This window comes from Meriones unguiculatus, chromosome 5 (genome assembly GCF_030254825.1).
Source record: "Meriones unguiculatus strain TT.TT164.6M chromosome 5, Bangor_MerUng_6.1, whole genome shotgun sequence".
In the NCBI taxonomy this organism is placed as follows: domain Eukaryota; kingdom Metazoa; phylum Chordata; class Mammalia; order Rodentia; family Muridae; genus Meriones; species Meriones unguiculatus.
The window spans coordinates 105,706,320-105,733,558 of record NC_083353.1 but is presented as its reverse complement, the minus strand read 5'-3'; the positions used below and the strand labels follow the sequence as shown (position 1 = coordinate 105,733,558).

General features: G+C 45.7%; 1 protein-coding gene across 4 annotated transcripts in view; it reads right to left on the bottom strand.

Annotated features, from left to right (window-relative positions):
• The window catches only part of Atg7 (autophagy related 7), a 197,824-nt gene that overhangs the window by 159,494 nt on the left and 11,091 nt on the right, over positions 1–27,239 (bottom strand). For 2 of the 4 annotated variants that reach the window (XM_060383958.1, XM_060383957.1), the window contains 6 exons: positions 13,730–13,896; positions 13,089–13,143; positions 9,691–9,808; positions 8,147–8,224; positions 3,881–3,997; positions 2,089–2,238 (listed from right to left, as the gene is read on the bottom strand). In XM_060383958.1, coding sequence (XP_060239941.1) covers positions 2,089–2,238; positions 3,881–3,997; positions 8,147–8,224; positions 9,691–9,808; positions 13,089–13,143; positions 13,730–13,877 — 666 coding nt within the window. In that variant the 5' untranslated portion in view covers positions 13,878–13,896. Of the gene's footprint in view, positions 1–2,088; positions 2,239–3,880; positions 3,998–8,146; positions 8,225–9,690; positions 9,809–13,088; positions 13,144–13,729; positions 13,897–22,375; positions 22,526–27,239 lie in introns of those variants that run through there. The other 2 variants (XM_060383959.1, XM_060383960.1) reach the window with 2 other exon arrangements.

Sequence of the window (27,239 nt, the reverse complement as noted above, 5' to 3'; positions counted from 1 at the left end):
CCCTCTTCTCTGCCGTCATGGCTCTGTTCCCATGTCTGCCTGCATGCACGGCTTGCTCGCTGCCTCCTCCCCTTCTCCAGGCCCTCCTCTCCCTTCCCCCAATAAACCTTCTGATTCCAGATCTGTTGCATGGTGTAACTTCTCAGGGGCACATTTCGGTAAGGGCCCGCCATGGTACCCCACCACTGCATCATTATAGTTCATATCTGTGGGTATGTACTAAGTGCCTGCTACATATTGAGGGCCAACTACATCCTAGGCACCCTTTAGACACCAGGACCTTGTTATATGATGAATACTCACAATGTGCTGATTTTTTTTTTTTTTTTTTTTTTTCAGACAAGGTCTCTCTCTATAGCTTTGGCTGTCCTGGAGCTCACTGTGTAGACCAGGCTGGTCTCAGACTCAGAGATACACTTGCCTCTGCCTCCTGAGAACTGGGGTTACAAGTAAGTACTACCACATGCAGCTTTTGTGCTGAACATTTTATTCACATTAGCATGTTTAGTTTTCACCAAATCATGGAAAGAGCAGCCCTGTGGTATTTGATAGAAATGCCAAGGCAAGAAAAGGCTACTCTGCTTCCCCAGAGCCACAGAGCTGACAGGTACCAGCACTGAGCATCAGATCCAGGTCTATTGAGAGCCCCAGGGTCAAGCAGAGGCAGCCTGACCAGAGAAACATAGAGATGGGAAGGCAGAGAGTACAAGGGTTCCAGGAAGGCAGCTATTGGTGCAAGGTGATGGTCAGAATCATTTTCTTCACGTAGGAAATACACCATGACACCCATTTCACAGATTTATTATGAGATTCTGAGCTTGTGGAAGGTTGGTGGAATGACACCATGGGAAGGGACATCTGTTTACTGCACTCAGCCTGACCTCAGATAGCTTTCGACGATCCTGCTGCTGGCACAGGTGGGCCACACCATAGGCTGGACTCCGCGTCACTAAAGGCCTGGTCTGTTAGGCAACTACTGCAACTCACTGTCCTATTATCACCTGGGTTTAACCTTAAAAGTTAAACCTTCATTTTTTGAAGACTTTTCCTCTGGGGAGGGGGGTGTGAATATAGTAGATTTTAAAACAATGACATCCTGGCTGGGGGTGGAGTTTGGCTTAATATTCACAAGGGCCTCAGTGAAAGGCTATCAGTGAAAGGTCTCTTTTTTTTCTTAATGCTCATTTGTTTTACTTACACTATTCCACCTGTAAAATTCCTAACTCTTGTAGATAATTTTAGTTCACAACCTGACGTATAGCTCAAATTGCAGACTACATATCTGGCTACTGAAAAATAAAAACACTTGCAAAACTCTTATTTATTCAAAAGAATTTGATTGAAGGCCTCAGACAAATGCTACACACTCCACAGACACTGATCAATATGGACTCTGCTTAATAAGTCTAACGTGGTGCCAAAAGGCATTTTTGACCAGGGACTGTGTGGAGCAAGACTAGGCTGGGAAGGATGACAGGTAGGAAGGCCCACCTATGAGGATGCTCTGCAGTGGGAGAGGAACCACCAAGCTCAGATGTGACGCTGACAGGGAGATGACAGTGCAAATGAAAACAGACAGAAAAAGACGTAAGGTAGGTTTGATTGGCTGATGGTGAAAGGACGTTTTGAGTCTGGAAGAAAGAAGGCAAGCTTATAGCAATGGTTTATGGGGAGAATAGCAGAGGATGGGCAGAGAGGTACTGGGACCAGAAGGAAAGCCCCACTAGGCTCTGTTCATTGGATGACCAAGTGACAGGGAAGTCTGAGGCTGACTCTTCTATAGCAGTATTTTGCAAGAGGGAAGCAAGAAGATTGCCCAGGAGTAAGGCAGGCTTCAATGGTGGTGCTGGGAAGTTGAACATGGATGTATATTTGGAGGAAAAACAAAGCTCTTCATCACTAGCAGAAATGAGGAGTACAGACCACTGACTCTGAAAGAGCTAAGGAGATCCTGAGGAGGAGTTGAACTGGGAACAATGGAGTTGGGAGAGGACAGAAAAGGAAACATTCTAAAACATCCTGTGGCAGCTAAGGAAATGTGAGTTTCAAATTGATAGTGATCTATAACATGAACCCATAGACTCTGACCTTTGTCCTTTGACCTTGGAAGAAATCACTGTAGTGTTTGAGCAAGGAGACGAGCACAGTGTTGTCATCGTACTTGATTAAGAAGTATGGCAGGGCCGTGACGCCTTCAGTTTGACACAGATCATCGTAGGCACGCTCCAGGGCCTGGATCTGAAAATAGTGAAGGTGAAGGCACCCTCTAGGAAATACAGCTCTGAGCTAAAGACCAGAATGGAGCCTACCAAGCTTGGAACTACCAAGCCAGCTAGCTGGAAAAAAATGAGTCACCACGTGCCCATTGATACCACCTTTTTATTTTTCTATAATGTTCACCCTGTGCTATGCCTTCACAGGGCACAATGGGGGCACACAGGGGTCAGGAATGGTGGCTGCCTAAGCTGTCAATCACAGAGGCTCACAAAGGTAACCAAGCACCCTTTGTGATAACCCAGCATGATCCATCTAGTGAGAAAACTCACCGTCTTTTACAGTTTTGTTATTACATAATCCACCTGTCATACAACTCACTCATTTAGAGGGCAGAATCTATAATGTCTTGAAACTTTTTCATTATTTATTTTTATTTTCTGTGTATGAGTGTTTTGCCTTCGTGTCTATATGTGCACCAGGTGCATGCAGTGCCTGTGGAGGCCTGAGGAAGGCACCAGATCCCCTGAAACTGGAGTTAGGAATGGTTGCGAGCCATCGGATGGCAACTAGGAACCAAAGCTGGGTCCTTAGCCAAGAATAACAAGTGCTCTTAACCACTGAGCCATCTCTCCATTCCAGAAACTATTATTATTTTTTTTCTTTTGATAGTATGTTTATAAGGTTGGGCAACAGTTCCTGTGATGATCTGAGAACTTTATCTCCTTAAACGTGAACATTCAATCTTCAAAATGTGTTACCTCAAGTTAGGTTTCTTCTTACGAAATTATTTGCAGAAAACTACAACTTTGCATTTATTCTAAAATAACCTAATTTTAAAATCTTTTTAAAAAATGATTTATTTTTATTTTATGCGCATGGGTATTTTTGTACATGTATGTCTGTATACTATATGCATGGAGTGCAGCAGGTGGTCAAAGACGGTACTGGACCTCCTGGAGCTGGAGGAGAGATGGCTAGCTGCCATGTGGATGCTGGGAGAGGTTCCTAGGTTCATGGCCAGGGCAGTAAGCACTCTTAACTGCCCAATCCTTTTCCCCACCTCCTCCCTCCCTCCCTCTGAATCTTTGTGTTGGCTTCTGATTCTCCATCTTACTGACTGACAGACAGGTTTCTGGAACTCAGGTCATCTTGACCCTCAGTCAAGGTCTTAAAAACAATCAGAATTCTCCAGCTAGGTCTGCACTCTGCTGACATGATTATAATTATCCTTGGGACTAATCTCCAATGGTCTCCTTGAAGGAAGAGACTGGACCTGCATGTCTATTCCAGAGAGCAGGTTCTGCCATTTGGTCTGAGGGTGGGGAGGGCCTGTGCTGGTTTCACAGACTGTCCTTAAAAACTCTGGCTTTGTCTTCCCCAGACTGAGAATGAAAAACACACTTCGGTAAATTCTTGGTCTTTGAAATGTCCCTGTAATTCCTCCCAGTGGGCTTAGCATTTTCCCAAATTCCATGGGCCACCTGGAGAATGGCAGCTTCCCCTCTTCACAATGACCTTATCAGCACTCAGCAAACACTGCCATCTGGAGCGCTCCCCAGGTGCCTTTTCTCCATCTAGAGACCCCTGGCTCATCTCTGGCTTGAGCCACACACCTGCTCTCACAGTTAAGCCCTTTACCTGCATTTCTTTTACTTGCTGATACCTGTTTTTGTGAAAGTCTTTGATCCAAGCCCACGGGGCCCTGAATGAGAGGGATGCTCTCAGGGAGACAGAGGGCAGGGCAGCAAAACCAGTAGTAGAAGTGGTACTTCTTCAGGTCCTAGGATAAAAACATCAGAACAAAGCTGTTTATAACATTAGTGCCATGAATTAAAGCAACGCACATCCATTAATATAATGTATTAAGCCAGGAACAGTGGTGCACGCCTATAACCCCAGCACCTGAGAGGCGAAAGAAGGACATTCTTAGCAACATAGGAAGTTAGAGGCCAGCCTGGGTTACATAGGACCCAACTTCAAACACCACAAGAAAAGTGGATGTATTAAAAAGCAGATACACACTAAGCATGCTCAACCCTCTCCATCAGACACGGCAGAGAGAATGTAGAACTTCTGCCTGGACCTCAGGCTTCCTGGCCTATGTCATCTCATAACAGACTTTCTCACTCAGAGGCAGAAGTTGGACCCTTAACTCTTGAGTGCTTTAGAAGAAACTACCCTATGAGGTAGTGTCTCATCCCATTTTACAGATGAAAACACCCAGCAGGCTTCCGGTGAAGACCCCACCAAAAAACACAGCTGCGCTCTTCAGTCCTGAGAAAGAGTTGCTCTCCGTTCTCCTCCGCACACCAGAGGGAACCCTTCCTCAAAGGCTTAGTATTCGACATGGCTCAGATCTTGCAACTTTTTCAGGTTATGAGACTATTTGCATATGTACCCTGAAATACCTTGTGAATGGGACGTAAGCCTAAAAAGGAAATTCATTGGTGTGTTCCACACATCTCATCTCCATGACCTGCATGAAATGTTACACACTATTTTTAGTGCAGTGGGGTTATAAGAGTGAGATTTTCCGTTGTGTTACCATTCAACACGCAAAGCCCTGATCTTGGAACATGTCAGGCTTTCAGATTAAAGATGTTTCCCTGTTTGATGTTGCTTTCCAAAATGTCTTCTGGTCAAGAGTAAGTCAGCAGCTGTTAAATGCCTGCTGTATATATGGCAAGCACACCACTCAGACAATACAATGACCAATCCTTGGTCCTAGCTATCAGCTGCTGGCCTTCCATACTGAGCAGAGATAGTGAGGTGGTGATTGACAGTCGGAGATAAAGGAGTCTCTAAGGACTGAGATACAATGAGATCATGCAGGGAAAGGAGTTTCTCAACTCCCAATCAGCCCCAGGGCTCTGGCCTCAAATTCCTGTGGCTTTAGGGCCTGACTCTTTCATGAGGCAATGACCCCAGAGCTCTGTGGGTCCTGGACAGCCTCTTCACTCATCTGGGAGGAGGGCTCTGATGTAGTTCTTCAGCTGAGGAATCACTGCTACTGAGTCTTGCTAATACTGAGAACTGCGGAACTGTCATGTGGCTTTGATTTAGACTTTGTTTTTGATTTTGCCTGAGTGTGCTATATATGCATGTATGTGTGTGTCCCATGTCTGTGGGCACACCTGCGTGTACACAAGGGCGCAACATGTGGACATGCGTGGAAGGTTGCCATCAAGTGTCTTTCTTTTTTCACCCTAAATCCTGAAGTAGGGTCTCTTACTGAACCCAAAGCTCGCTGGGGAGGCCATCTGACGAGCCTGCTTCTATGCCCTCCATACCCTGGGATTAGAGGTGGCTGCTATGCCTGTTTGGGCTTTATTTGGTTTGGGGGTTCTGAACTCAGGTCCTCATGCTTTCACTGCAGTGCTTTACCCACCAATCCATTTCTCCAGCCCTTAGAGACCTCTTTTATCAAAACATAATTCATAATACTTAAAACGGTCTATGTACACAATTTTGTGGGGCTTGTTTTCGTTTGACACCGCTGAACCAATGAATAATTCTTGAACATTTTTATTATTCCAAAAAGAAACCGTGTTCCTCAGAGCAGAAGGGGCCTACTCCCCATGCCCCCTGACCTCTGGACACACTGAGCCATTCTCTGGCTATCCCTGTTCCAGAGTTTTCCAAGAAATGGAATCACTGAATGACTTTAAAATAGAAATACACATGTAATGCAGTTCCAGATGAGAGCCTAATTATTACAGTCTCCACAGCCTGTACCTCAGCCACTAACTGATGAATTTAAAAAAAAAAAAAATCTCCTTTCACAACGGCAAAGCAAACTGTCAATTGAAATTAATGAAGGGCCTGGCCCTCTGAGGGCTGAAAACCACAGAAAGGAAAGCTGAAGGCCTGAGAGCGTGCTCTCCCCTGTGCCTAAGTGATTTGTCATCGCTGATCTTTAGCAAAAGGTTAAGCAATTCATGATGGGGACCGCTCGCACCAGCTTATCAGGGCATCTCCACAAGCTGAAGCTTTGATTTCTTAGAGTTGTGCTTTTTCTTTTTTCCATGATATAAAGGATCTTGGACAAATTAAACATAAAGTCCTTTGTGTCTAAAGACTTTAAAGGGCCTTTTTTTTTTATTTTTTGTACAGCCTGGCTAAAGGCACTTTGCAAAAAGGAGCAGCAAGGCAGATACCTACTGACGCCAGGAAACTGCTTAAAAATTTAATGAGAGCTGATGTTATTTTCTCATTTAGCTGAAATTATCAATTAGGATTCTTGCTTAAAAAAGGATTAATGTTTAATTAACAAGAATTCTAGTATAAAAAGCCACTCATGTTTAAGTTACGAACTCTGAAACCTTTAGCAATATTTAAATCTATCCTACTAAGGAACTGGCAAGCAGACATATGATTGACATCCAAGCTGCACCTGGTATTTGACAGCGCCTTGGAGCATCTTTCTCTCCTGCCACAGCTCACTGAGAAATGTTCCCCCATAGGTAAAGACCCCTGGGTTACCTGAGATTTGTACCTAACAGCCTCTCCCATGCCTGGCAGGGAATGACAGAGAGGACAGTCAGAGAAGCAAGGCTCAGTCAAAAGAACTAAGAAGGTATGTTTCTCCCATTGTGTATGCTTAAGTCTATATGAAAACACCTTTTTAACATACCCAGCTTTACTAAGTAAATAAATATATCAAATGTGTGGAAAGAGATTGATCTCCAGGGCTATCGAGGCTGTGCAAAGCAACACACTTAACACACAGGGACCTTAATAGGCCTAGAGGCACATGCACAGGCAGGGGGAGCAATTTTCAAAACAGCCACTGTGGGTCGTGGAAGTGCTGCTCTCACTAGAGGACAGAAATCTGATCCCGAGTTTAAGGCCGAGTCTACGGAACATTCACTGGACAGACAGGGCAGCGTTTTACAGATGCTTTCCTCGGCTCCAGGGCTGTGTGTGAGCACGCAGGGAGAGCAGGTGTCGGGTTCTTAACTAGTTTGCAGGTCTGATTTCTTCTCTCCTCAAGGCTGCCCTTAACACTTGCATAAATCCAGTCTTGTGTACTGAAAAGTTTTCTTTCTCTCTTGATAAACAATTGTGTGTAAGCTAAAGCTGGGTGGTATAATGGCCTCCAAACAGAAGCCCCTTCCTCTCTGTGATGGCTGCTACTGAGAGTCTGGATCTGGAGTGTCTTTAGAAGCATGTATGTTAAAATCTTGGTCCCCAGACTGTTGCAGAGAGCCAGTGGACCTTTAGGAGGGGAGGGTTAGTGGGGTAAGGGTTAAACCACTGAAGGGGATACTAGACACCCAGCCCTTTCCTGGTTCTCTCTTCGCTTCCCAAGCACATGAGGTGAACAGCTCCCATGGTGATATTCTCAGGACCAAACACCATAAAGCCAAGAGATCACAGGCCAACACCTCCGAAAGCACAAGCCACCGTCTTATAAGATAATTCTCTCAAGAGCTTTGTCATAGTGGCAACAAGCTGAGTGACATGACAGGCCTTGAAAGTATGATTGGTACTTATTTGTTTTTATTGTTTGCTTGTTTTTTGAGCAGAATGTTGCTGTGTACCAGGCTGCCCTCACACCTGTAAGTATCCTCCCTCTTCACAAGTGCTGGGATCACAGGGGTATGTTACCACACTTGACTGCAGGATCCTATTTAACACAGACATTGCCTGGCAATGATGAAGCCTCTGTTCCCTGAGCCTGCTCTGTCCTGTGCTGACTGACAGGAGTTGTCGGGTCAATACGTTTGAGAAATTGTGCAATGACGGTAGGGTGAGCAAGAGGCACAGATGGGTCCTGCACTGCTCACAGGTGCCAGCACAATCTCCAGGACTCAGCCAGCTTTTCTTTAGCATATATTCCCAAGGACCAGCTTAGAGACAAGAGCAGAGCCTCCTGCTGGTCCGTGGGGCTTAGCCAGGGTTATGCAGTTTCCACCCATGCACTTACCGCGAAGGTCAAGAGCAGAAACTTGTTGAGGAGCATGGGGTTTTCGAGAGCAGCACCTGACTTTATGGCTTCCCAGATCTGCCAGAAGAAGAAAAGGTGTTAGGTCGGGCTGCTGGTTTCTCTGTCCAGCCGCTGGCTTCTTGGCGTGGCTCTTCTTCCCTTCTAGCCTGTGCTGCTCTCTGACACTGAAGTGGCTCATTACCTCTCTCTGCCTACTTCACACTGCCTCTCCAACAGTCTTTCTCCATCATTATCAGTCAGTGAGAGTACCTGGTACCTTCCCTCAGGGGCCCTCAGCACAGAGGGCCTTGAGATGCCCATCCACAGGGATTCACTACTGTCTGCTGGGTGTCACACATGTCATGGTTCAGCTCCACGCAGGATTCCTGTCACAGAGGCAGGAAGAGTCCCTGAGAGGAAATCTGACCTGCGAAGAAGTGGGAACTGGTTGGGGGGAGGCAGCTCTGAAATGAGTGATTTGAACTAAATATACAGTGTGGCCTTCCTTCCTCCTTGACCATGCTGCCCCGGCTGGTCTGGAATCCTCTAAATAGAGCAGGCTGGCCCCAAACTCAATAAATCTCCTTTGAGTGCCTCCCAAATGCTGGGACTAAAGGCTTGTGCCACCACACCCATCTCTAGACTGAGGCTTTCTCAAAGCTCCATTTGGAGATCCTCTCACCTTGAGTGATGGGGAAAGGAGCACAGCCTCCTTTTCTGAAAACTGGGCTAGTGCTGTGTCTGTGAGTGAAAGCCAGGGCTGGCACCAGCTGGTAGCTTCAGTTGCTAAACTTTGTGTTGTCATGAAAGCCACGGCAAATGCTGGCCACAGGAGTGTGACCCCTGCGCTGGAGAGATGGCTCAGTGCTTAAGAGCACAGACTACTCTTCCAGAGGACTTGGGTTCAATTCCCAGTACCTACATGGAAGCTCACAACTGTCTGTAACTCCAAGATGTGACACCCTCACACTGACATACATGCAGGCAAAATGCCAATATATATAAATTTAAAATAAACAAATTATTAAAAAAAAAAAGCATGCCCCAAAGCAGGTGTGAGAGGAAAATAAGCAGACATCACCACTCTGGGGGCACTGACCTGTGCAGGAGTGGACCCCACTTTCTGATGAGCTGGCTGGGGGTGGGGTGGGGACTCCAGGAAAAGTTTGAGCCTGGTCAAGGTTAGGATATTTGCTTCCAGGCGGTAATATTTGAGGCAATTCTCTAGAGCTGCACCCACTGTAAGGGAGGCGACCACTGGGACCCACACAGAGAAGCCTCACCTCATCTCTCACGTTTCTCTGCCATGTTGGTTACTGTTAGAACGGCTCTTGCAGAAGGTTCTTTATTAAGCTGACTCATAGAATACAAACCACAATGGGCGAATTTTCCTTCTGGTTAAAAATGGAAAATCTCAAACTCGCCAGTGCCTCTGTGTGTCTTTTATGGGTTATTTCTGTGATGGACCAGTATGCCTGAGTAGACACTGTGCACTTGCCTGGACCCAGGAAATACAACAAAGCTGATGTGGTTACGCGGCTAACCTCATTCGCTGACTGCTCCAGAAGGAGCTTCTTGTCGGCAGTCTTAAAAGCCTCGAGTGTGTTGGTGTTATGCAGGGTTCCCCTGGCTGGACAACAGCGGGCAGGCGTTGGGGCACTCCTAGACACGAGAGAAGCAGTTAGTCAGCACAGCTGGGCCCCTGAACAAGGAGCAGGGTGACAAGGAAGGCTGACACCACTGACTGGGTGGAAAGTAGACCAGCGGCTCACGGGTCCTTGCTCAAGCACAAGTCAGCAGGCACTGTCTAGGGACCCTCTGTTCCCGTAGCCTCCTGGTCTACCCAAAGAAAGTTCACCTTTACCCTTTCCCATAATCACTGAGGAGAACTGGCTGAACCAGGAACTGAAGGGGCCTGAGTTCTAACTAGTGGCTCTTTGCCCTCTTAAACCTTATAAAAACCGCCAAGCATGATGGTTAGCTCATGTCAACTTGAAACAGGTTAGTCATCCAGAGAAAGGAACCTTGTTTGAAGATTTGCCTCCCTCAGATTGGCCTACAGGGATGTCTATGTGGCATTTTCTCTTTCTTGATTGATGTGGGAGGGCTCAGTCCACTGGGGGCAGTGCCACCCTTGGGCATGTGGTCCAAGAAAGCAGGCCATGCAAGCCATGGAGAGCAAGTCAGTAAATAGCACTCCTCTATTGCCTCTGCTTCTGTTCCTGTCCTGAATTCCCTGCATGATGGGACTACAACTGTAAGATGAAACAAACCCTTTCTTCCCCATGTTGCCTTCAGCCATGCTGTTTATTATAGTAATAGCACACTTGGACACCTGGGTTCATACAATCACAGTGGAGCACAATGTGAAACTCACACTGGTGGACTCAAGGTACAAGCCTCATGCCTGGCCAGCAGCTCCCAGGTTCCTGGCTAAGGCCTAATATCTCAGCTCATTTTCAAGAATGGACACACAAACCCTGGAAGACAGATAGCTTCCTAAGGGCCAGGACTAATCCTGCTTGTTCTTCCAGACCCACACTGCACAGCTCAGCACACAGCTACTGTGTCAACTGGGCCATGGATAAAATGCAGGATACCAGACTACTGTCAATCTAGGGCACAAGCCACCAAGTTCACACCCACTACACTGCCCCCAAAGGACCCCTGGGAATTGGAGAGATAAAAGTGGAAGAAGATGGATTGATTCTGAACACAGGCTTAGACAGGAACTTATCTGCTGTCTCTAAGTGATCAGACTGAATTTTGAATAGTGCTGATGTTAAGCAAAAATATTCCTGGTGCTGGAGAGATGGTTCAGTGGTTAAAAACACTGGCTGCTCTTTCGGGGGACCTGGATTCGGTTCCTAGCACCCAAACAGTGGCTCATAACCTCTAACTCCAGTTACAAAGGATCCATGGTCTCTTCAGACGTTTGTGGGCACTGTCATACACATGTCTACATTTATTCAGGCAAAACACTCATCCACATAAAATAAATGCTTAAAATCTAAACATTTTAAAAGAGAAATATTCCCGTAGTTAATGGCTTAATGATGTTGTCATGTGGAAAGGGTGCTATTATTCATCGCCCTGAGGAGAGTATATGTATCAGAGACCCAATGTCTTTTTGATATCCTTCCATGTGTGGGCACAAAGGAACTGCAGGGGCCCTGGTGGAAAGAGATCTCAGTCTAGGACAGGTGAGGAGGGGCCCATGAGTAATGATGGCTCTGCTAAATGCCACCAGTAAGCCTTAAATGTCAAGTCCTGGTGGGGGTGTTGGGGAGAGCTTTCAGAGGCTAGAGTTTTCCCTTGAGAGCCATGAGTCATCATAGGCTGCCTGCCATCATGCTTCTCCACTAAAAAGACCTTTCTTGTCTAGGCAAGATGAAGGCACTGAAGATAGTTTTGAGGAGAGAGAAGCCATACAGGGCAAGAACAGAAAAATCATACATGGTAAATTTGGGCCTGGAGAGAAGGGGGCAGAGGCCTCCTACACCAGACAGTTCTATGGAATCAATGCTGAGACAGAAGGATAGAGGCTGGGATGAAGCACAGTGCAAGAAGGGACTTTGTCCAACGTGTCCCAATATCCCAAGTGTGCGCATGTTATCATGGAGCCCTCCTCTGAGGGACAGAGCCACTTCTAAGAACACAGGCCCTGCCAGGAAGGCTCCTGGAAACACCAGATACAGACAAGCTACTGACCACATCTGACTGCACCTACCAGGAATTACTAAGATTTACTTTGTTTTTGATAAGTGTTTAGTAGGTAGCTGTGATGAAGAAAGAAAGCTGTGAAGAGGGGCTGGAGAGATAACTCGGCAGGCAAAATCACCCACTGCTCCTGCCAGAGGACCCAGTTTTGAGTCCCAGCACCCACAGAGTGGCTCACAAGCATCTGTCCCTCCAGTTCCAGAGGATCTTCTGGACCCCTGGGGCACATCGTGCATGCGGCATATATACATACAACCACACATTATACATTATTTTTTTAAAGAAAGAAGGTTCTGAAGGAAAAAAAAAAAACAAAACAACAACAACAACAAAAAAAAAAACAACCAAACACCAGCAGGTACATTATAAAGACATTAACACTAATATTGTTCTGTATTTATGTTATGCTTTGAAAATCTGAAACCTGACAGGGATAAAGTAATAAAGTACATTTATATTTTGAGAGATTTGATGAAAGTAGAGGGGGCCAGCGAGATGGTTCAGAGGAGAAAGGCACTTGCTGCCAATACTAACCACCTATGTTCAATCAACAGGACTAACACGGTGCAAGCAGAGAACAGCCTCCTGAAAGTTGCCTTCTGACCTCTACATGTGTGTCGTGGCATATGCATGCCCACGTGCATGTACACACACTCACAATGATAAACATAACGTAATCAGAAATATTTTTTAGTGGCTAGAGCTATGATTCAACTGTTAAAGAGCACTGGCTGCTCTTGTAGAGGACCCAGGATTGATTCCCAGCACACATGCAGCAGCTCATACCCATCTGTAACTCCAGTTCCAGGGGATTTGATGCCCTCTTCTGGCTTTCATGAGCACTGCACACACATGGTGCACAGACATACATGCAGGCAAACACTCATTTTTAAAAAATAATAAATAAATAAAAAGAATCAAGTGTTTAAAACAAAGAGGTACTAATAAAGAATGACAAAACATTCTATAATGATGACCTGGAGGACTGTTATCTGAGCTCCAATCAAATTAGGTGGGACCAGACACATGACAGGCTCTTAAAAAGACTAAATGTTTTTCCTAATAAACTGTGGCAGGTAGTTCTCAGTTACAGAACTTAGCTTGGGGCACTGGCCCTGCACCTGCGAGCTTCTTTGGCTGCTCAGAGGCCCTCCTGAAGGGATGCTCACTCCTCACCCAAAGTGAACAGGATTCTTTGAACTCTGCACAGATCAATACTCACATGTCAAAGGCGCTGAATTCCAATGTCAAGCGGGTGGGCAGGCCGGCAGAGTCACCTGTATGGAAGCATTATCACATCTCAGTGACAAGCCATGGCAATGCCCATGGGAGGAACATCTATGGCTAGTCATGTCCTTTTACTTGGAAGTTGAGCCCAAGGTGCCCTATCCGAGTCAGATAACCCATGACATGCAGATAACAGGTGCACAGATAACAGTGGATCTTCAGAGAGGGGAGGGAACTTGTAGCCAATATAAAAAGAATGCCCTGAAAATTTACACACACACACACACACACACACACACACACACACACATACCCTGGAAGTTAGCTGAGTAGTGTCTGCTATAACAACTTGAGTTTCACCACTCCCTTTTTTTTTTTTCCTCCAAGGAGGGAAAAGAAATTTTTTTAAGTGACTTGGGGCAAAAGTCAAGAGAGACACAAGAAGCTAAAAAGCTGTGGATATAAAATCAAGCATATCCCTTTCCAGAAGAGGCTTGTCTAATGTTCATGAGGCCCTGCGCTCCATCCCTGGCACTCCAAAGCAATAATTACAAGTGCCTAATAAGGGGCGGGGTGCTGTTCCCACAGCAGACAGACAGGAGCATGGGTGGCTCGAGGCGGGCGGAGACTGCTTACCATTGTAGTAATAGCCCTTGATGTCCTTGGGAGCCTCGTCCAGGCGGTACTCGGTCAACTTCTTCTGCGTCAGTTCGTGCCAGAAGCCAACGTCCAGGGCACTATTAAAGGGGGCGAACTGCAGCTTGGACAGTGCAGGCTCCCCCATGGCTATTGTTCTTACTGGCCTATCAAAACAAACACAAAAACAGAGCTTAATAAAAACAAAAACATTGGGGCTGGAGAAATGGCTCAGTAGCTAAGAGCACTTGTTACTCTTCCAGAGGACCTGGGTTTGGTTCCCAGAACCCACTCAGTGGCTTACCTACCTGTAGCTGCAGTACCAGGAGATCCAATGCTCTCTTCTAGCCTCCTTTGGCATTTGCATGAATGCAGTGAACATAAACTCACAGAAGCTCTCACACATACACAGAAATATAATCAAGCAATCAATCAAGTCAGTCCATCTATCTTTCCTCTAAACAACTAGCCAAAGGCAGTTCCAGCGTATAGGCTCCCTTAAGACACTGCCGACCGTTAAGACCCCAGTGTTGCTCTGTTGACTGCTGGCATGCCCAGCCCAGAAGTGTGGTTCAATCACAGACCCTTGGAGCCATTCCAACTCCTAACAACGGAGCTCTGCACCTTTTATTTTTACTTATCATCATCATCATCATCATTATTACTATTGTTATTGTTGTTAATTTTTTTGAGACAGGGCTTCTCTGTGTAGCCCTGGCTGCTCTAGAACTCCCTCTGTAGACCAGGCTGTCCTTGAACTTAGGGATCCACCTGCCTCTGTCTCTCAAGTATTGGGATTAAAGGCTTGCAGCACCTTGCCCATCTCTATACCCTTAAAGAGCAGCTTCCCAGCTCTCCCCCAGGCCCCTAGCACTGACTACTCTTGTCACTGTGAGATAGATCCCTTGGAAAAGGGAACTCTTGCATAGCTTGTACTTTAGTGATTGGCTTACTTCACTTGAGACACAATGTTGAAAAACCTCCTGAAGACTTTGTCGCCACCTTTCTGTGTCTTTCGTTGGTGCTGGGCATGCACCAGGCTCTCTCCCACTGGAGGCAAGTAGTGGAGCTGTGAAATGAACCCTGGGCTCCACCCTTGACTCCCTGTCTCATTGAGTCAGCTGGGGACCGACTCCAAAATCCAAAGTCCCATCAGTCAGAATGTGCCAATCCGAGCCAGGTGCATTATGTACTCTGTCATCCCAACACTAGGAAGATGGAGGCAGGTGGATCAAGAGTTCAAGATCATCCGTGGCTGCCTAGTGAATTCAAGGCCAATCTAGACCACTTAAGACCCTGTTAGAAGGAAGGGAGAGAAGGAAAAGAAAAACAAAAAGAAAAATGGCAAGAACGGAGGGACAGAGAAAGAGGAAAGCCATCTAGAAGGCTAAGTGAGACTCTGCCTGTCTGAGGTCAGTGCTGGGCACTCCAGCTGAGGGTGATGCGCACTGCTCCAGAGCCTGAATTCCTTTAAGATCTCACATTATATCTCCTCTTTTCCTCCAACCCACAGGGTCTGTGCTGGTGTGGGGAATGTTGCATCTCTTAAGTACATGGAAATTTTTTATTCTGCATCACAATATGTGATGCATCCACGTGCACACATGTGAACTATGTATGTGCACCAAGCTATGAACTACCCGTTTACATCATGCTTGTGAACCACTCGCTATGAACCACATAGTTCATAGACTATGCACGTGAACCTCACTTTCAGGTGCTCCCGTCTGGATGAGGAACACAGCATGGCAGGAAAGCGGTGTGGAGTCAGCCTCAGCACTGAGCTCTTGGGATTTTTCTAGAGACCAGTGTGCACAGCTTTTGGATACCATCACACATTTAAAATCCTAATGCTGTCTGCACCGAAGGAAAAATGAAAATCAACTTTAGCAACAATCTTGCTTGCCAAATAGCTGTTTGTGCCTGCGCCTGGCTGTGTATCTATTTAAAGAACAACTTAGGGTCAGATTCAGCTACCTTCACTTACTGGACTGTAAGCACCAACATGGATGACTTACCCAAATGGATCAGGATCATTTGGGTTGACTTGGTTATTTCCTGCTTACTCTCCACACAAGGCAGTACATTTTCACTGCATTGTCTGGTTTCTGGCAAAAAGCACACTCCTTTCCTAGTATTTACTCTTAGCTATACAGACATGCACTCATAGTGGTTTTTACACCCCAGAGCTGACAGATCCACTTTTAGACAGCCTCTGCATTTTCTAGAAATAGAAAGAAATGCTAGGCATCTCTAGAAGTTAATCTGAACTTCTAGAATAGAAGCTATTCTATTCTAAAAGCTAGAAAGTTAATTTTTATGACAAGAGCTAAATCTAAAGTGTTTTATTTAAAATCTGTTATGAATTAACTATCTTCTAAAAGCTTTTTTTTTTTTTTTTTGAGACAGGTCTCAGCATGTAGCCTTGGCTGGCCTGGAATTCACTCTGTTGACCAGGAGTTCAAACTCTTAGAGATACACCAGCCTCTGCCTCGCAAATGTTGGGATTAAAGTCTTGTTCCACCACAGCCCGATGAGGTTGACTGTTTACATGGATATTTAAGTAGGAAAACCTCCCCATGTAAGATGCTTGCAATCCCAGCACTGGGGATGCTGCGGTGGGGGTACTGTGGGTTAGAAGTGAGCCTGGTTATACAGGGAGTTCCAGGATGCTGGGAAGCCCCTGAGGACTCCCCACTTTCAGAGCAGCTTCTAGTGGCTGGTGGCTGCTGAGAGAGGAAGAGTTACTCTCCTCTTGGGACTTGGCCCTGGCAGGTGCTTATGCCTCGGGGAGTGGCCGAACCCCCGTGTGTGCGTGGGTGGCACTAACTGAAACCAGGTAGTTACTAATAACAAAATGAAATGAGGACACGGAGCTAGGAGGGAGATGATGGGGGCTCTAGGAGAAACTAGAGGGAGGCTCAACAGGCACTGCACAAATATATGGAACTCCCTCCCCCCAAAAAAACCATTATCAAGAAAACAAATAAAACAACTGCTTTTAGAGGATTGACCATACCTCCATTAGTGCTTAAACAAGTCAGCAAATGTCACAATGAGTGTTAAACGGCATTTCCTTAGCAACCAAGCAAAATATACATCTTTCAGGTTTTTAAACAGCGTGAGAACGCAACCACTAGCTTACAGGTGATTAAACACGTGTTTTCAACAACATGGTACTTGTTAGTATTTATAACTTTCTCCAGTAACAGCAGGCAGAGCTCCTTGTTTCCTCTACTGTGATTTATTTAACTCTGTTCCAAGTCTGGATTAAAAAATCAAACAATCCCATCATGCCTTGCTAACTTTGGGTTAGGGTTGACTGCACCTAAACAGAATCCTGAAGAAATTTACTTACAATGCAGAATGAAAAGCAGACTTTCTTGGTCTTCAAGATAAGTAAAGACTCAACTGTTGATCTATTAAGAAACATTTTTAATGATAACTGAGAGATATACATAAAAACAGGTTTTTTTTTTTGTTTTTTGTTTTTTTTTTGCCCGTGTCCAAAGTTTCATATAAAATGTAAGATGCGGCATTTGGTATTCAGTGTGATTAACAATGAAGAATCTGGCTTGGGAAGGTAAAAACGTGCCTTGACTGTGAAATGAGGTATCATTTACAGGAATTATCCAATATGTGGCATTTTAGATAACAAGGAGGCATTCACTTCAGTAATTACTACAGTCAAAGGGTATTTAGACTGTTAGAAAAGATGTTGTTCAGTAAACTCAGAAACCAAGGTTGTTAGTAGAGAGATGAGTCCATATATGAAACAAAAAGGCCTAGTGTTCATGTTCACAAGTAATTCTCAGGCTCTGTGACCACAATGATTAAGTCAAATAATTTTATTTACTATTTAAAGAAGATTTAGGGGTTGGGTAGATGGTTCAGAATTCAGATCCTAGCACCAATGTAATTTGCTCCAGAGGGACCAAATGCCCTTTCTGGCCTCCACAGTTACCAGCATTTATATGGCACAGACACAGACACAGACATAGACAGATAACACAAATATAAATAGCAATTAAAAATTCAAGAAGACTCCTTTTCATTCAGGGAGGAAGGGGTATGATCTCTATGAGTTAGAGGTCAGCCTGGTCTGCAAAGCAAGTCCAGGACAGCCAAGGTTACTCAGAGAAACCCTGTCTCGAAAAACAAGCAAACAGAAGAAGGAGGAGGGGAAAAGGAGGAGGAGGAGGAGAAGAAGAAGAAGAAGAAGGAGGAGGAGGAGGAGGAGGAGGAAGAGGAGGAGGAGGAGGAGGAGGAGGAGGAGGAGGAGGAGGAGGCGGTGGTGGCCAGGATGATGGCCACTCCTTTTCCTATCATCCAGAGGGGTTTTGTACAATTTTTCTGCCAAGGTTTTTGAGGCACTCAGTTTTCCCACCTTTTTAGGTTTTAGAAGTTGAAGTAAGGAGCTCTGAAAAGGGCCTAACAGAACACACCTGTGTCTGCATATCAAGGACTAAGACTGTAGGGAAAGGACCAAGTGTCAGGCATGGCCACAGGAAAGCCTGGTGGAAGAGCAGGGTGCCAAGGAGCTTGGGAAGGTTGAGTGCAGGGGATGATGAGGAAAGCTCCCAAGGAAAAAAAGACTGGCTCCTGTTGGAGTGTGAGGAGGCCAGCCACCCCAGAGTGGAGCCCTGAGCAAGTACAGTAGGCACAAAGCTGACAAGAATCTGTGGGATAGACTGAAGGATCCTGGATGGAGCTAGCAGCAGGTACATACAGAGTACCACACCCCTACAGCAGTGAAAGGACTGTGAATGATGAAGTCAGTTCAGAGGCTGGGTGTGGATAGTACTCAGTCAGAAGCAGATTTCTTGTCTAGCACAAATGAAGCTCTGAGCTCCATCCCCACTGCTTACCAAAAAGAGGCTATAAACTGATAAAGAACTGAGCAAGGCAGAAGAAGTGAGAACAGGAAAGAGGGTTTTCCCTGGGGACACTTAGGAAAGGTGCTCAAACATAGTTCCTTGTGGAACTCAAGAAATGGCAGGGCCAAGGTTGTGGTACAGTGAGCAGAATGCACACTTGAAAGTGTGAGACTTGGATCCAATCCCCAGCACAGCAAAAACGTAACAGAAAGAGCAAAGACAGAGCAACAACAGAAAGCCCTCCCTGTGAGTGCCAGGGATGCTGAGCTAGGGAGAGAGAAGGTGGGATGGCATCAAAACAGGAACACAAACACAGGACAGACATTTCAACAGAGAACTATGATGGACAAAGAAACCCAGGTGAACCAAGGAAGGTGACTCAGAGAGATGAGAGGTAGAGGCCACTCATGGAGGGCATGGGTACCTCTGTCAGATCATGGGGGTGTTTTCTTCCAAGTACTTTAAAAGCTTTAGGATTCTTATCTGAGTTGATTTTTTAAAAACAGACTTACTGTTTTATGTATGTATGTGTGCCTGGGTGTAGGTCTAGGCACCATGTGTGTACAGTACCTGGGAGGCCAGAGATGGGTGCGAGATCCCTGGAACTGGAGCTACAGACAGCTGTGAGCCACAATATGGGCAAGTAGCCAGTACTCTAACTACTGAGCCATTATCTCTCCTGACTTCATATTTGTAGAGTTAGACAGAGGGTTTGGGTTTCTGTCTTCTATACGCCAATGTCCACTTTTCCCAGTACCATTTGTGGGGGAGACTGTCTTTTACCCCCCCAGTAAATGATCTTGGTGCCTTTTTCAGGAATCAGTTGGTTACAGCCTCATGCATTCATGTCTGGGTTCCTGTATTTTATTCCATTGGTCTACATGACTGTTTTTATATCAATATGTCATGCTGGTTCTGCTACTACAAGTGTGTATTATAGCGTGAGTGCGTGTATGAAAATATATTAGAAGGGGTCTCACTGTGTAGTGCTGGCTGGACCGAAACTCTCTCTGTAGACCAGGCTGACCTTGAACTCAGAGATCTGCCTGCTTCTGCCTCCCGAGTGCTGGAATTAAGGGTGTGGGCCACCACGCCTGGCTTCTATGGTGAGGACTCCAGCATCGCTCTTTTTGCTCAGGATTGTTCTGACTCTACAGGGTCTTTTGTGTTTCCAGATACACTTGTTTTACAGTGCACAGACCATACCCAGCTTTCCTCATATGTGCTCGAGGATTTTTCTCTAGTTTCACGAAGAGTATTGTTTGCATTTTATTGTGGACTCTAGCCAATCTAAACACCGCTCTAGTGGTATGGCCATTTCAAAACAGTATTAATTATCGTGACTCATGGACATGAGAAGTCTTTTCATCATTGAGTGTCAGTTTTTAGTGTTCTAATTTTCACTGTAGAAGTCTTCCACCTCTTCAGTTGGGTTTATTCCTGGTTTTATTTTGTTTTAAGCAGTGACAGTGGCTGTTTTCTTTAATTTCTGTCTTAGCAAGTTCATTACCGGCCCATAGAAAAATCTAATGATTTTCAACATTGATTTTGTACTCTGCTCCCTTGCTGGATTTGTTTATGGGTTCTAAGAGTCTTGGCGGAATGATGAGGGTTTTCTAAGAGCAGACTCTTGCCATCTGCAATCAGGGGTAATTTGACTTCTCCCTTCCTGTTTACACCCTTTCTTCTCTTCATGGCTGTTCTGGCTAAATTCTAAGCACTGAATGAGCCATGAGTTCAGGCACCCTTATCTTTCCTGAGGCTCTCCTCTGAGCCTGTCAGCTCCTGTTCCCTTAGCCTGCTCCTGGGTTGTCCTATCCTCCATTTACCATTCTGAGGGGCAACAGCTCTGTGTCTATTTTCTTGGGTTTTCAATCGGAGGATATACTGAATTTTATAAATGGCATTTTTACATCAGTTGAGATGATTCAGATTTCATCCTTGGGAACTGGCATGGAAGGCTACATCAACTGAAAGAGTATCTACAAGGAAAGAGGAGCCTACAGAACAGGAGAACCTTACAAGGTATACATCTGACAGGGACTTCATTATGCAGAATACCTGACAACTTCAGTAAAATCAACAAGAAAACGATAAGCTATCCAATGGGCAAACAAAACAAACAGGCAATTCTCAACCAAGTATGACAGCCAATAAATATATAAAAACATATGCTCAACATCTTTGGCCATTAGAGAAAGGCAAATAAAAAAATACATTGAGATTCTACCTCACCTCAGTCAGAATAGCTGATGATCAAAAATTAATAATCATCATAGCAACAACACATACTGGCAAGGACTGAGGGAAAAGGAACCCTCTAAATTATTGGTAGAAATAAAAGTAGTTTAGCCATTATGGAAAACAGTACAGCTTCCTTAAAAATCTAAAATGCTAACTAGCAAGTGACTGAGCTATACTATTCCTTGGGAATACAGCAAAGGGTGCTAAGACCTTACTTATATGCAGAAGACATCAGCATGTCCACGCTTCCCTAACACACCCATCAACCCTGGAATCAGTCTAGGGACCCATCAACAAATGAATGGATAAAGAAAAATGGTAAATGGAGTGTTAGTGGGCCATAAAGAAGAATGAAATCAGGTCATTTACATAAAAATGGATGGAACTAGTCATCATTTTAAAGGAGAGAGACAGGTAGAGAGTGTTTCCTCTTACTTGCAGAAGCTAGAATTAAAACAAAGAAAAACTGTTAAGGAAGGCTAAGAGGGGGAAGGGGTGCGGGGAAGGTGAGAGCACACCAGTGGGTATCAAAGCACAACATACATATACTGGGATGGCACAGTAAAGCTCATTAATATGTGCAAGAAGGACCCAATAATTATAGCTTGAAAGGAGCTCCTTTCAAGCTATAATTATTAATTATAATCCCAGCACGTGAGGCAGAGAAAGGAGGAGCTCTGTTAGTTCCAGGCCCTTAGAGAACAGCAAGGACAAAGGAAACCACAAGATGACCTTCTGTACATTGGATTTTAATGCCTAAAACTCCCTAAAATGCAATTTAACAGAAAACTGCTAAGAAAGAGAACAGGCTGTGTACTCAGAGTCACCACAGGAGAGGAGCTGCCTGTGTTTCCGTGGCTGGAGCTAGGTCACTTTGCTGCTGGATGCCTCAGGGGCAGCTTCTTCCCACAGGTTCAATATGCTCTGCCCACTTAAAAGTATTCTTGGGCACCAGTGGGAATAGATGGAACACACTCAACAGGGCCTAGAGACCGAGAAAAACCAGCAGAAGACAGCCGGTGATGCTGAAAAGAATTAATCTCTTCCCTACAGAGCTGGCAGGCCTCATCCATCACAAAGGGCAGCATTATGCATCAGGCAATGCCCACCCACAGTCTCACTGTTAGTATTTTGGAACAAGCTTCTGGGGTCACACAGCAACTTATGATGTCATCATGTGTCGCCAGCCAGGTGGCCACAGCTGGAAGGCATGGTTACCTTGCCCCTTAAAGGAACTTCCCGACACTTGGTTGCTCTCTCACTCCTCTTACTCTTGCTTCTCTCTCTCTCTCTCTCTCTCTCTCTCTCTCTCTCCACCTCTCCCCTTTTCTCTCTCTCTCCCCATCATGCCCTGTTCCCCCCTTCCCTCCATACCCACCTAATAAACCTCTTGCATAGAAGATCGGTTGACCAGCCTCATTCTTTTAATAGATCTAACACTTACTACATAGCCCAGGTTGTTCAGACTTTTGAGCATTTTGTATCAACCTCAAGAGGGCTCGGATACAGCGGTAGACCACCGTACCTGGTTTTCTGCAGGCTTCAGAAAAATGAGGTGTGTGGGGCTGTGGAGATAGCTCAGTGGTCAAGAGCAAGCATCAGTCTTCCAGAGGACTAGAGTTTAGTTCCCAGCACCTACAGGGCAGCTCACAACTGTCTGTAACTCCAGCGCTGGGAGATCTGATGCCCTCTTCTGGCACCTGAAGGCATTGTACTCAAACCAACACACAGACACACAGATAAAAGTAATAAAAAAGAAAGCTTTTTTTAAAAATGGAGTTGGCTGGGTCCCATGTATTCTTCCTATGCAGGGGACAAAGAACAAGATTGGTGGTCAGGAGGCTGCAAGTCTGACCGGCATGATGGGTGGACACTACTGCTTCCTGACCGGAGGCCTTTGCTGTGTTCTTAGGAAATCTTTCCCCTCTCTGCTGGGAAAACCCTTCTCACCTCTTAGAGTACTTTCTATACCTCTCATTAATACCCACAGCTATTGGGAGGCAGTGCACTACTCCTTGTCCCACGGGTGACAGCTTCTATTATAGCATGGATAGCTTTAAAAAAATGTGTGGGTAGCTGGGTGTGGTGGTGCACTTCTATAATCCCAGCACTCGGGAGACAGAGGCAGGCAGATCTCTGTGAGTTTGAGGCCAGCCTGGTCTACAAAGTGAGTCCAGGACATCCAGGGCTACATGTGTGGGCATGTGCACATTCATGTGGAGAAGAGAGGACATCCCCAGGGGCCATCTTCAGGAACAACACCCACCTCGTTGCCCAGGAGCTCATAGCTGGCTGACCAGCGGGCCGCAGGGATCCTCTTGTCTTTGCCACATAGCACGGCAATTACAAATGCTTGCCACTGTGCCAAGCATTTCTTTTTACCTTATTTTTAAATTAGGGGAGATGGGGTGTGCAACTGTGTCGTACCATACACAAGGAGGTCAGAGGACAACTTGTAGGAACTGGTTCCTTCTTTCTACCTTGTAGGTTCTGGGATTGAACTGACGTCATCAGGCTTGGTAGCAAGCACCTTCACACTGCTGAGCCACCTTTCTGGCTTATGTCCAACATTTTCACATGGGTTCTGGGGAACAAACTTGGCTCCTCATGATCTTTGCTGACTAAGTTATCTCCCCTGCTCCCTTTACAAAAACTCATAGTGGCCAGTGGGATGTGTTCTCCCTGTGAGAGACCAAGATTAAAAATCAGCAGTTATTATTAAAGTTTAAGGCCTGAACTAGCTGGATGAGGTCCAGTAATGTCCTGAGGGGAAGAACACACAGTACTGCATTCTTTCCCCACTCACTAGAGATACAGTTGCTAGGAAACTGGCCCATCCCCCCTAGGGAGGGACACCAGGTCATTAATGGTTTGAGGACCTTCCTATAGCCAATCAATTAAAAAAATCAGTATTTTTACCAATGGATGCTTGCCAGGCAGGAATCACCCCTGTCTAGGGCATGCAGGGAGGGACCAGAATCTTTAAATCACCCAACTAAGCTGAACATGAGGCTCTCACCGCTTCAGCGGTGGGGGGTTTGAGCCCAAGCTGCAGCTTGTAATTTTTAATAAAAAGATCCTCATGTGGTTTGCAACGGACTCGGCTCCTGGTGATGGTCTTTTTGGGTATCGCGATTCAGGCATAACACTTGGATGCTCGCTCTGCCAAGTACCAAGCACCACACTAAACTCTGTACCCAGCCTTCACATGACAACCCAGAATTCATTACATTATGTTTCCTTTACAGACCAGTAAAGGAGGCACTGAGAGTTTAAGCAGTTTCCCCATAATCACACAGTGAGGAAGTAGCAGAAAGAACACGGGCCCACCAGTTTCAATGCCCATCTGCCCTCCCTATGCTGTTGGGCCTTGATGGAAAGACTGTCTTTTCAGAATCTGTCCATCAGCCTTGCTCCTAATCCCCTCCACCAATAACCAGTGTTTGGATACTCATTTGCATTCTGATCTCCTTCTAACACAGGCAAAGCAAACAGGAAGGAAAGTGCTAGGGCTAGAGCCATCACCTAGTACGAGAAGACACTGGTGGGAGCAGACAGCAGTGCAAGCGCACCTCACCTAACAATCCTACAGACTCAGCCGTCCACGAATGCCTCAAGAAGATCTGGCTCGACTCACTTTCCTAGTGCTCTCTGATGACCTGCTGAAGTGGAATTTTACTAGGGCCATAGGATCCCACAGATGAAAAAGAAAACCATTCTACATATTTAGGGGCTGGGAAGGTCAGCAGGAGTGACCACTTAGAAGACAAGAGACCATTTGTAATGTCATTTACACCTCAAGAAAGCTGTTGGGAAGGTGCTAGGGAAAACAACAAAACAAAAACCAAAGGCAGAAAGAGGTGTGCAAAGATAGCATAAAAGGCACATACTTCAAACATTTCCTGGCTTATTTGGCTTTTGATAAATTCTGGGCAAAATACAAGACCCTGTTGACTTCACAAAAGGGTATAGCTGGTCTTCACTGTGTGACAGGAGGATGTTGCAGCCACAACAACACAGGAGGAATTTGCTGTAAGCCTCTAAGACAGGCTAGACCTCTGAGGATCCTAACATCATGTAACACCATGTCAGTTGCTAAGCTGGAAGGGAAAACTTAGGAAGTGACAAGCAGAGGAGCTGGAGGAGCAAGTGTACCCAGGTATGGAGTCAGTCATGCCTATCTCTGGCTCTTATTCCTCCCAAAAAGTCAGGCTCTGCAGCTCTGGACAGAGTAGGAGGAACCTCAGCCTCTTGTCATCTTAGAAACTGAATGGCTATGCCATTCCCACCTGGATACTATGTTCAGACAAGGGCCCTGATGCCGAGTGTGGGTCAAATCCAAGTCTCCCATGATGGGACCATGTTGTTTCTAATAAGACAGGCTTTGATGAGGGCTCGACATGTAGCAGACAAGAATCCTAGCAGCCACAAGGGGTCAAGATGAAAGGGAAATGACAGGGATGGTTGGGCAACACAAACCCCAGGGCTTCACCTGCCATGGTGCTACCTGTAAACTTTTATCAACAGAGCCATATCCAGTGATTTACATGTGGGGGCTCAGATGTCACTGAATGACACTTATTCAAAGTTTATGACCAAACTAACCAAAAGGAAGAAGCTGGGGAGGTGGGTGGATAAGAAGGAGGGCACAAGGGAGGGGTAAGATGCAGGAAGGGGGCAGGAAGAGGGAGCAGAAAGTGGAAGACAAGAGGTGGGGGTCAGGAGTAAAGGGGAAAGAGGCAGGGAACAGGAAGTGGGGGCCAGGGGCAAGAGGTGGAGGCCTGGGCAAAAGTAGGACTGTGGGCAGGAAACAGGAAGTTAGAGAGGAAGTAGAGGGTAGAGGTAGCTGGCAGGGGTGGAGAGCTCAAAGGAGAGACAGGAGGCTGTAGGATAGGAGGCAGGAAGTGGAGGGAAGCCAGCAGCAGGCAGAGGGGCGGAGTCAGCGCTCAGGAGGAGGCTACCAACAGAATCACACTGTATGGTCTCTGAGTCTTTCTAACTTGGTGCTGTGTATCCGGAACAGCAGAACAGAAATAAGGAAAATAAGAGCAGCTTCTTCCTGTCTGAACAGAATGGCCACAAGAATGGGCTTGGTGATGCTTTGAGTCATGGACTGGGTAGACTGTCCCACTGTCAGGAGTCACCCAGCACTGTCATTAGTGCCACCCCAGCTGATTACACCTGTGCTTACCCCGGGCTCCCCTGATAGGAGGAGAAAATAAAGATTTGGGCAACTGTGTCAAATACAAGAATTCTGTATATATTTTAAAAGATGGAGACAGTCATCTGTCATGGCTGTTCTTGGTTGTCAACTTGACTACGTCTGATTTAACTAAAACCCAAATGGCTAGGTAGAGCTGTGAGGGACTTTCTTAATCAAATAATTTGAAGTGGGAAGATCCGCCTTTAATCTGGGCCCCCACCTTCTGGTGGCAGACTGTATAAAGGGCATGGAAGAAGGAAGCTTTTGCTCTTTGCCTGCTTGCCCTCACTCTCACTAGGAAGCCCATTCCTTCACTGGCATTGGAGTCTACTTCTTCAGGATTCCAGAGTATACTGAGGTAGTATATACCAGATGGAACATTCAGCTTCGTGGATTGAACAACTGCTGAATTCTTAGACTTTCTGTCCGTAGACAGACATTGTTGGACTGGCTGGACCACAGCCTGTAAGCCAGTCTAATAAATTGCATTTGTATGCTTGATTCATTCTATCAATTTTGTTCCTCTGGATCATTGGTTCTCAACCTTCCTAATGCTGTGACTCCTTAATACAGTTCCTCATGTTATGGTGACCCCCAACCATAAAATTTTGTTATTGTAATGAATTGTAACATAAATACTTTTGGAGATAGAGGTTTGCCAAAGGGGGGTCACAAAGCAGAGGTTGAGAACCACTGTTCTAGAGAACCCTAATGCACCATCTATAAAGGATGTTGTAAAAATCTAAAACAAAAGCAGATTTTTAAATACTGTTGATTTTAAAGACTGAAAATTACTCAAAACCGAGTCTTTACGTTCTTTCTTTTTAGTTTTTACCAACACACACGAGGCTGTATGTTTGTCATGAGAGTACAGGTACCCAGGGAGGCCAGAAGAGGGCGTTCCTTGGAAATGGAGTTTTAGACAACTGTGAGCCACCATGTGGGTCTTGGTCACCAAACCCTGGTCCTCTGCAAGCGCAGCCAGAGCTTGTAAGCTGGGAACCATCTCTCCAGCCCTAAAATCTGAATCTTTTACCTGCTATGTTTTAATTTTTTAATGTTTGGAGAATAAATCTAATAATTGCCTTTTTAACATTAAAAAAGAAGAATGTGGTACCTTCCAGCTTCCCTCGGCTGAACACATTACCTGGAGTACAGAAGGTGCCCCACAAATGCTCAGCGAACT